General features: G+C 45.9%; 1 protein-coding gene across 1 annotated transcript; it reads left to right on the top strand.

The window, feature by feature from the left end:
- Positions 1-13: 13 nt before the first annotated feature.
- Positions 14-6,024, top strand: LOC104532132 (cathepsin E; the record flags this gene model as incomplete). Its single annotated transcript, XM_010177247.2, has 7 exons — positions 14-131; positions 638-756; positions 1,185-1,384; positions 2,040-2,162; positions 2,847-2,991; positions 5,613-5,711; positions 5,804-6,024. Coding segments are annotated over 7 exons (984 nt in total), but the record flags the coding sequence as incomplete, so codon positions are not given.
- Positions 6,025-11,195: the final 5,171 nt, after the last annotated feature.

The following is an 11,195-nucleotide window of genomic DNA, read 5'->3' as shown; positions in this document are numbered from 1 at the left end:
CCCCCCCCCCCAGGCACAGTACTACGGAGTTGTGAGCGTCGGCACGCCGCCACAGAGGTTCACCGTTGTATTTGACACCGGCTCCTCCAATTTTTGGGTCCCTTCTGCTTATTGCATCAGTGAAGCGTGCAGTAAGAAACGTTACCCTCCCTTCTGTTCCTCATGTCTCGAGTTCCTTGGCCATTTCTCCTTTCCCAAAGAGCTCTCCTGCAGCAGGGATTTGGGAGGGGAGGATTTGGAGCACCCCCGAGGTCCGCTCTCCCCTCCCCAGCTTGCTCCTCCATCTCTGCCCCTCCACACTGCCCCGCAGCCAGGGCAGGCACTCACTGCAGCTGCCAAACATGCCTCCACACCACCAGGTGTCTGATGTAAAAGGCACAAAAATAAACCTGGGAGAGCTACAAATAGCGGTGCAAATGCCCATTTTTGTTTTGATTTCCCTTTAAAAACCAAAATAACCTCTGAGATACAGAAAAACAGGGGTGCCAGTGCAGGAATGGTCACCTCCATCAACCAGCCTTCCTCCTAAAGACAAGCAAAAACCTGCCTTGTCTGCAACTTGGCCGGCTCTGCATCAAGAAGCAGGCATGGTGCTGGGACCTTTCCTTGGTGCACAAGTGTCATTTGTTTTGTGTAGGGTTGCACCAGAAATTTAAGTCCTTTCTGTCGGATTCGTATGAGCACGGCGGAGAAGCTTTCTCATTGCAGTACGGCACAGGACAGCTTCTGGGCATTGCTGGCAAAGACACACTGCAGGTGAGCCTCCACCTAAAATGGGTGTCAGCTTCCAGGTCAACTGTTTTCAGGGCAGTTCAGATACGGACCTTGCCCTGGAAGACCTTGCCTGATTCAGGCAAGGGCAGGGTGAGGTCGTACCATGCTGGGTGCTGAGACATGTGGGTCATGCTCTGCCTTTGGGCTATCTGGACAAATCCCTAAGATTTTATTTTGCATTTCTGCTTCCCTCCTTGGGTTCTGTCCTGGGTTTATGAAAAACATCCACAGAATTAAGGTATTAGAAGGAATCAGTGCAGCCTACCCACCAACTGGGCACCTATTATGTTGATGTAAATCACACAAGGATATCCAGGCCTTAGAAACTGAATGAATCCATTGATATGGGTCTGGAATGTGGCTAATTTGTTGTAACTGATAGTGTCTTTACTGTCACTTGTTCCAAACAGATAAGTAACATCTCCATCAAGGGACAGGACTTTGGCGAGTCAGTGTTTGAACCAGGAACAACTTTTGCCCTTGCCCACTTTGATGGCGTGCTGGGCTTGGGCTACCCCTCCTTAGCTGTGGGCAATGCTCTGCCCGTGTTTGACAGCATCATGAACCAGGAGCTGGTAGAGGAGCCGGTCTTCTCATTCTATCTGGAAAGGTCAGTCTTTAAAGTGACACTCCTCCAAAAGAAGCAAATCTATTTTAATTGTTGAGACAACCATGCAACTGTATAAATCTTCAATTCTAGAAAGTAATTTACCTTTTTTTTTTTTTCCTCCAATTTGACACTGAAAAATATGGAGTGAGAAGGAAAAATGTGCTAGGGAGGACCATTAATTTTTGGATGAAGAGTTATTCTTGTTGGAGATGGTCATAAACAAAAGAAAAGGTCCCAGCTCAGACTCACCACACTTGAGTTGCTAGAGGTTTCCTTCTGGCCAGGGGAGATGAACAGAAATGTCGTACTACACCCAAGGAGCCACATTTCAGAAAAGAAATGTTGTTACCTCATCTAGACCTGGCTGTAATTCCAGCAATTTACCTAATGTTTATTCTGAGCTGAGAACAGCATCTGGCTCAACCTGCTCCTGATGCTTATCTTAGCCCTTGGCAGCCTACAGTAAATCTTCTCAGAGGTTGTTGGGAGGCTCTGAGTTGGGACATAGACAGTTATAATTTAGAAATAATCCCTTTCAGCCATCTGTATCTGAATTTGGAAAGGGCTGTGGTTTGCCTTTTGCTTTTTAAGTGTAATCTCATCAGTGCAGGCTGGCACAATCTCATGTCTGTGTTAACCTGTCTTCTGCTTTCAGAGGAGATGACACGGAGAATGGTGGTGAGTTGATTCTAGGGGGAATAGACCATTCTCTCTACAAAGGTTCAATCCACTGGGTCCCAGTCACAGAGAAAAGCTACTGGCAAATACACCTGAACAAGTATGTATGTCTGTATATATGAAATACCTGTTGGAATTCAGCTCCCCAGGTGAAACATGCAGAGACAGAAACACCCAGTGATACAGATGCAGGAGGACTTGGCTGCAGTGTTTTACCCTTGTGCCTTTCAAAGAGAGGGTTCACCAGGATGAGACAGGGGTTTATTAGTTCTCGAAATCTGCTGTGACATGGGTAACTGATTTCTGGGAGAGCATGTTAATATGTTTTGATATGATACACCAATGGTCAAATTGACTCTCGGTGGACTATTCAGTTAAGAGGTTAAGGCACCCAGGAAGTCAATCCAGCTCCAGGTCCTGCTCTCATCTCTCCTATCAACCTTGGTCAAAGTAGTCAGTGTCCCTTTGGAGCTTCTCCTGTGGCACAAATCAATGAGGACACATACCTGTGAGTGAGGACAAATTCATCAGCAGGCAACAAATGGTTAGGGCTGTAGGAGTCCTGAGAGAGAAAAGTGAGTCCATAAATGAGAAATCTTCCTCATGCTGTTTCCTTTTATTACTTTTTGTCTTTTAAAGATGTTATTTTCTTTTAAGACTGAGAAAGCTTGGCAGCAAGTTTTAACTACAGACCATACTCTGGTACTTTAGCTAGCAATAATATGTTTTTTCCATCACAGTGTGTATGCCGTTTGCTTAAAGATGCTTTGTTTTTCACTTGCAGCATAAAGATCCAGGGCTGGGTGGCATTTTGCTCCCATGGTTGTGAAGCCATCGTTGACTCAGGCACTTCTCTTATCACCGGCCCCTCTTCACAAATCAGACGATTACAGGAGTATATTGGGGCAAGCCCATCACATACTGGAGAGGTAAAAACTATACAGCCAGAAAACGGCCAGAGAGGAAGAGAAACTGGTATTTGGCACAAAGAGCTACTAGGGTAGGAAAATAACTAAAATAATTGCTCAGAAAGGTCTCAGTGAAAGTCTTATTTCCAGGACAGCACTGAACTCAGAGCCATGCTGGTTTTGACCTGTGTGCCTTTCTGCCCCAGCCCTCCTCCCAAATGCCCACCTCCTTTCCTGTACTCATCAATACTGGTGTGTAAGAAAATAACGGGGGTGTCAGTTTGAGGAATTGATCCATACTCTACATCAGAGATATTTTTCTTTTGGAAAATCAGAGGAGCACTTCCTTTCAAAGTCCCTGGCTATAGCTGTTTGCTCACTGAGGCCAGGAGGAGTTCGGTGCTATTGGCCCCATCAGCATCAAATGGAAAGGGAAAGGTTTTGTAATTGCAGCCCCACAGTGGTTTCACTGACGGAACCTCTCACTGTTGGCTTGCGGCAGAGCAGATGGTGTCATGCCAGGGCTCCCGGAAGGGATACGCATCTGTGATGCTCAGAATGCTGGCTCCTGGAAGATGAGCCATGGGGTGCAGGACAGGCCTCGCTGTCTCTTATTCTCCCTCTTGAACCTCATTCTCTGTCTCCTTGCTGGTTTTCCTCTCTTCCCTGCCATTTTCCTGCATCTCCTTGGCTGACACTCCCCACCGGTCCTCCCATCCCTGCCTGCCCTCTGAGGAGCACCTCCATCTCCTCCAGCTGGCCAAAACAGCCTTGAAGTATCACTTCATGGCCTCTCTGGCCCCACACCTGTGGTCCCCAGCCCCGTGTGCCTCTCTGTGGGGCTTGCATGAACTGAGGTGGCTCAAGGTAGGTCAGGCTTTCCCACCGCCTTGCCTGCGGCCAAGCTGGGATGTCTCTCTGCCACCTTCACATCCCCCTGCTGGCAATTTTCAGATGGCATTGAGCCCTTGTAATGTCTAAAGCACCGAGATAGCAAGTGTGAGATGGCTGAACCCACCCGCCCCCAGGGAGAGAGCAGCTTACTTTTACTGTGCCTTATTGCTGGCCCTTGGCTGACTCCCATGGGTAGTTACCACATCGCTGCAGCCCCAAGTAAAGCAGCTGCCGCATGTGGTTGCCGTTAACTTCGCCATTGCCTTGATCCTGACACAAAACTGCACTTGCAAGGAGATGAAGAGTGTTACTGTTGCCCAGTGCACTGGGAAAAGATCAAAGTCAAAAGTGGACTTCTAATCTGCCTCCATTGGTAAGAGGAGGACTAGGAGCTGCATCTGTGTAACTCCTGAAGCTTCTGATTCTTTCTCAGTCAAACCTTCATTTTTTAAAAAAATACAAATATTCAGATACACGTCAAACAGTATGCTGTAATAACAAATTGGTTTTATAATGGTAGTATTAATGGGTATAGAGAAAATGCATATTTCCAACGCACTTATATTAGTGTAATGTAAACAAGAAACAGGTCAGTGCAGTATAAGTTTATATACTCCAGTGCTGACATAAGAGCACTCAGCCAGCATCTCAGATTCTGAAAAAAAAGCATCCTGAAAATACGGTTTTCTGTGACTGTTTTTGTAGCAGCCACAGACAGGCTGAGTATACTGGCTCAAATTTATCCCAGTATAAGTGGGTGCATCCATCAGTGATTTTACCAGCACTTTTGTCTCTTTTGACAAGCATTAATTTCTTCTGGATGTACTAGCTATGTACATTAATTATGTCTTGCTTCTCATATCCCACAAACCATCTTACTGTTTTGGTTTTTTTTTACCTTTGTCCTCTGTACCCCATGGTTTATTTTATTCCAGTGGTATGACACCTGGTAAGTATACACAAGATTTAAGGCTATGTTTTCATAAAGCAGATTTAACAACAACAAAAATAGTAGATTCTTCCTTATAGGAAGCCTTTAAAACAATGACTTTAAACACTAGTTTACAGCAAAGATCCCTCTGGGGTTTGGAGCATTCTGCAGTGACATTTAACACGCCAGTCTTTACATTAAATAACTAGAAAGAAAATTATGCTCTGTGTTACTGTAAGTGGATGTATTATTTATGGAAATCAGTGGCCACGCCAGAGTTTAGTCCTTCTGCTCTTTAAATCCCACTCCAGGGCAGAGCATAAATTGCTGTATTCCTCACTGTCTTTTTTCCCCTAAAACTATGATGTTATGGGAGGGAGTGGGGTGAGCTGTGGCCACAGGGTGCTCCCTGCATGTGCTGGAGGCAGCTCCCTCCACCCAGTTCCAGCCACAGCATCGGAGGACTTCTGCTCAGCAAACCTTGCTAACAGGGGTTCACTGGGGCTCACACCGTTTTACTTCTGAGTTATACAGGGGGGACATCAGATTTCTCCTTCACCTTGGTCCTTCTGGGGATCCCAAGGATTTTCATCAGCCCTGGGTCCCAGGGGCTTTGGGGCAATGGTCTGGGCTGTTGGGATGGTTTGACCTGGTGCAGGAGCTGGAAAGCTGGAGGGCAGTGTTGGGCCATAAGTCAGGCTGATGCTGTCTCTCTGTAGTAAATGCACTATCACCTGCTGCAAAAGTCTGGAATTCAAAGGGCAATACTTTAAAAAAAGGCGAACTGATCCCATCCCAATCAGTGCGTCGCATACAGTTTCTTGTAGACTGCAGAAGACTGTCCAGCTTGCCTCACATAAGCTTCACGATTGGACACCACGAGTACAAGCTGACAGCAGAGCAATACATCATAAAGGTGTGTACTCGCAGCCTCCCTGCTCCCCTGTCCCTGCTCCTGGAGCTGGGGCTGGAGCAGGCGGCTGCAAGGTCACAGGCTTTCCCTTCCAGGAGTCTATTGAAGACCAAACCTTCTGCATGAGTGGCTTTCAGTCTCTCGACATCAGCACTCGCACCGGCCCACTCTGGATTTTAGGAGATGTCTTTATGTCTGCGTTTTACTGCATTTTTGACCGTGGGAATGACAGAGTGGGATTTGCAAAAGCTGTTCATAGGAATGATTACTACTGAGTTGTAATATACTGCCTTAACCCAAATGTTAATATAATGATCGTCAACGCACATGTGAAGGGTTTTAACTGAAACTCTGGTCCTAAATGCAGTTGTGTTTGAGCTTTGGGGTGATCCTTGTCCCAAATTATATAGTTTGGTTCAATCTCTGTATGTTTACAACTGAGAAACAATTTTCCCTGAATAACTGGTGGACACCACAGCTCTCAGGATGAAGTGAAAACAGCTCAATCCTCAACTTTGTCAAAGAGCAGGAAGGATAAAAATATTGAACAGGTTGACAAGACAGCGATTATGAGTGGGGGAAACTAATCCCAGTCTGGTCTGGCCTGGGTACCCTTTTTTCTTCTCATGTGCTAGTTTCCACCTAATTTCCTACTGCTTTTGTAGTCCTCACTCTTTTTCATGGTTGGGGTTTTGTCCAACCTTTTTTCCTTAGTGCCACGTAAATGCTCTTTGTATGGACTTGCTTCAACCAGTATATATAAAGGGGAATTTGAATTATGCCTGTGTGGCTGCTAATTTCCACTACTGTTCCTTGCACACAATTCCCTGCTCCTTATGCCATCTCTCAAACCTACTTTTTCCATTGAGTTCATTCTTGCTTGACATGTTTTTCCTCTTTTGGGTCTCAGTGTTTAATGACCATGTGTTAGGTCAGATGCTGCTTTTAGAGTCTGACACCTCTGCCCCTTGGCAGTGCGAGCAGCTGGGAGCAGCAGCTATTTGCCTTACAAAAACCAGACTGCTACCCTTGCAAAGAGAGCTGCAAAGGGGTAGTGCAGCGTCCCTCCACCTCGAATGAGTTATGAGACCAATGCACCAACACTAGACATCTACTGCCCCTTGCTCAGCTGCTTCTTGTCAGTAGCGGCAGCAGCTTTGCTGCTGGCAGAGGTGTGAAACAGCCACAGGTAGACATGCTGATTTGGCAAAAGAAGATTCACCTAAATTGTACCTTTTGGAGTATTTGTTTGGATTGCTAAAGCTGATACTACCCCTGTACATAAAAATAAAACTTAACCAAACAAAATCTGCTTTGAACTTGGTGTTGTTTGAGTTCCATTTTATGTTTTCTTACAGCAGTTTCTGTGCCGTGCGGCCAGAGAGGAAGGGGAGGAGAGGGTGCAACAGCGACTGAGAATTCAGGTTGCTCTGCAGCCTGGAGGGGAGAGATGGGATGTGTTGGGGCTGCTTGTGTCTCCCTAAAGCTAAAAAATGTCTGTAGCCCCAGCCCTGGGTACCTCCCAGGCAGGGAGGGCAGGGCCATGGAGAGCTGGAGACTGGCCCCACTGTGGTTTCGCTGGGGCAGGGGCTGGAGGCCCCGGGGGACTTGCTGCTGCTGCCTGTCTGGATGTGCTGAACACAGACCAAATGCAACATCCATTTCTGGCCTTGCCAGTGTTACAATCATGGCCTCTTAGATTTTGAGGCTTCAGTTGTAAGACTCAATAAGTATTACTAAAGCAAGATATTTTGCCTGTAGGTACCTCTGAAATACTGATCTTGCCTGCCAGTACAAAATACTCCCTCTCCCCGGTGCATGTTTTCACCACTCTCTATTTGCAGCCACATTGTGTTACACACTTGGCATCCAGGCTGTCAACCTCTATCAACAGAGACTCTGCTGCCAGTTGTCTGTTCTTGCAGAAAAGATTGAGCTGTACAAAGTTACCATGTACTTCAGGCCAATCTTGCCTTGTTTCCCCTTTGTCCATATCACTCTTAAAGAACAGAGTAACCATGGGCTAACTTTTTTGTCTACAAAATGTAATTTGTTTGGTCATAAACCAAGACAAACAAACATCTATAGAGCCCTATCACTCATTTAACAGCAGCAGGGTATTTTCGTTTTCTTTACTATGCAGCAGACTTAACACTCTAGTACACTTTAGTTATTTCTAAAATACACATATATTCCTCAAACATGAGCTTGCAGTCAGAGTTAGAGATCTGTGATTTATGACGGAGGATTTAAACGGTGGTGGGATGTGTCCCTGCACCTGGTCAGTCCCTGCATGAGCATCTCAGCTCTATGAATTCCAGCACAGAGCATGACCACATCCTAGAAATAGGTGGAAAGTCAGGCAGCACATGCAGGGACCAGCCTTCTCTTTGTTCTAATATATCTCATCCTGCTCAAGATTAACACCAGTTGATGGGAGAAAGCTGCTGCCCTGACCTATATGTCTATCCTAGTCCTATTCTCTCCTCAGTTTTTACCAGCTTTGCCATCTGTTGTAGGTCTGCCTTGCAGTCCTGGTAGACATCAAGTTGACTTGTGTGGTAAGTTGAACCTTTGCCATAAGTGATTGTTGACAGTTAATAATTCAAGACAACTGTTTCTCAAAATACCTTTATTCATGCAATAATTTAACATTGTTTATACTGGTGAACATGAATTGTAAATTGTTGGGATTGCTAAAATAGTCTATTTACTGTGCTAAGGCAAATAGTTTACTAAGAGAAGTGCCTGAGAGGGCACATAATCCCAGAAGATAATTTAATACAAATCAGAGCCTGTAGATGTTTGCAAAATTGAGATAGACTAAATGAGGAGAGGAAAATTTTCTGGCATCTCATCCCTGCACTAGGCTCTTTGCAAGCAACCAACAGAATATTAGCGCTAACCTGGAGCTGGCCTGCTATGTGTGACGTGATATTTATATATTGCAGATTACATTGTGGGACTTCAGAGCTGTCACTCCTAATTTAACTTGCATCGACATGTCCAACAGACCTATCTGTGGGACTTAATCAAAGCTTTTATCTACCTAATGGCTACTGAAGAAAGAACATGGAAGAAAGAACATAGTTGCTGGGCCAGGGAGTGCTGGCAGAGTGAGTGGGAGAGGTAGCAAAATCATTGTTCATGCGATGTATAATGTCCTGGTGGAAAGCAGCAGTGTGCATTCTAGGTAGAGGCCAGGCTGAGAAGAAGATGATGGAAGATGAGCAGAGCCAGATGATGAGAAGCTGGGAAGGCTTCTTCAGGCTTAGCAGTGCCGGGACGAAACATGCTGATGTCTGCTTTGGAGAGGATAAGCACTTTGCTACATCTTAAGCCCTGGTGGAAACTATATGAATGAGGAGAGTGAGGTGATGTGGTGGGAGTGGACCCTCAGTGTGGGTTTGTAGCGGGCACTTTACAGTTATCTCTCATTTCTGACTTAAATCTCCTTACAGACAGAAGCACAGTTCCTCAAGCTTGTGTACTGTGAGGAGAGAGCTGATAATAGTCCAGAATTTCTCCATAGCTTCTGAAAACCCTTCCTAGACATGTGCAGTTGGGGGAGTATGGCCTGTATTCCTCTCCTGTCTTTAATAAAGTGCTACAGAGGAGTGCTTCAGGCTCCCAAGGAGTGCAGTGGTTACTTTATTTTTGGGTCTAGCTGTGTGACTGGAGCTGTCTGGGTATCCTTCAAACTTCTCATTTATACTACAAATTTACCATTTGTTATAGTTAAGCTCATTGGTAAATGGAGTGCCTTGACAGTTGCAGCTGCAATTAAATTGAGAAAAAATTCAATTGAAAAGTGTGGCTTCAGCTAAAAGAAGAAATATGCAATAGAGAAAAAAGAGGGAATGCTGGAGGAAAATGTTTTTTCCTCTGTTGATGCAGAGAAGGGAAAACTATGTGTTTTCAGCATTTTCACAGGCCAAGAGAGTCCTATTCCCCAGGGACAGTCAGCAGTCTGGGTGTCTCATGACTGAAAAGCTAGAGGACGCTGCCAGAAGCTGGGTATCAGGGCTTCTAGGCTAAGGTGTTATTTATTTCTGTATAATTTCACTTTGTTGGGGTCCTCATTTTGTTGGTCAAACCTGAACATAGCAACTTGATTTGCCTGAGGATTTGTTGTGAAGTGGCAAGGGTGAGGTTGCACCAGAATGACTTACTCCAAAACTGTGATCAAACTTCATTACTCAGCTGCTGTCAGGCACTGGCATCACCTATCTCATGGTGTGAATAAGTGCCTCCATAGGTGCCTGGGAAATCCATGTTTGGCTTCTCTGCATACCTGAAGCTCCCATAGTATGAATTTGAAGAGCTCTTCCTTGGGCTAAGTGTCCTCTGCTTCCTAAAATGATGGGATGCATGTGCTTTTGTCTAGCCTTTGAAGGACTTTAAAAGGTGGCACTGCTCAGACCATGCCTCATGCATACCAACAGGAGCTGGTTCCCAGACTGAAAGGAAGCTGGAAGAATTAGAAGTGGGGAAGACAGTCAATTTTTTTTCAAAGCCTGCCCAGATGAGAAAGCAGAGTCCTACCGTACATGATAGCCTACTGGAAGGCCTCCTCACCTAAGCTATTGGCCAGAGGAGCAGGAGCAGGCAGGTCTGTTCATTCCCTTCCCTGAAGTCTTGGGAGCTACTGGTGTTACTAGTTACCCTGGCAGAGATGCTGGTTTGCTGTGTGAAGTGCAACCTTCTGAGAAAGGCAGCTGGGTGAAGGTGCTGTCTATTCAGTCCACACTGCTGACTGTTGCAGCCCCACCATTTTCTGTGTCTCCACTCTCTCTGTTCTTTCCAGCCCCTGAGCTACTTGGTATCTCCCTTATCTAGGGAGACCATCTACTTAGGTAGTCACTTGTCAGGGAACACCAGTGTCATGCTCTGGACCGTGTTCATATATATGTGGATGAGAACTTGTAACAAAGAGCTGCCACTGCTTTCAGGGTCTACTTTGAGACGTCTTGCAGGAGCAGCAGCTGAAAGGCCAAGTTGCTACCAGGAGGTGTAGGGAGGTGGCTTGGCCACCCCTGGAGCAGCAGGGCCCACCTAATGCTGGCTCAGGTTTGGGTTAAAGGAGAATGTGTGGTACATCTGGGCAGCATGGGAACGGGGGACCAGGCAAGGAAGTGGAGAGCAAATTTTACTAGCAGTCCCAGGCCATTTGGTTGTCTCCCTGGGATGATTGCAGCCTGTGTGCTGCCAGCTGAAGGTCTCTGCAAGAGTGGAGCCTTAAGCTCAGTTGCCCCTGCAAGTCTATCACCTCTTGAGAGAGTGCCACAGCCCTTTCATCACTAGGGAGGCCACATGGGAGTGGTGTTTTACAAAAAAAAGCCACTAGGTATGCCACATCTCTCCAAAGAGCAGAGATCAAGACCTCTCATGCCCAGTTCATCAGCAGTTTTGCCTCTTCTATTTTTCTTAATAAAGTTAAGCATTTAATCCTTTTATATTTCTATTCTGTAGTGGCATAATTCAGCA

Source organism: Antrostomus carolinensis, unplaced genomic scaffold, assembly GCF_000700745.2.
Source record: "Antrostomus carolinensis isolate BGI_N321 unplaced genomic scaffold, ASM70074v2 scaffold6551, whole genome shotgun sequence".
NCBI lineage: Eukaryota > Metazoa > Chordata > Aves > Caprimulgiformes > Caprimulgidae > Antrostomus > Antrostomus carolinensis.
Note: the sequence above shows the minus strand (reverse complement) of the source record. Positions and strands in the feature narration are given on the sequence as shown.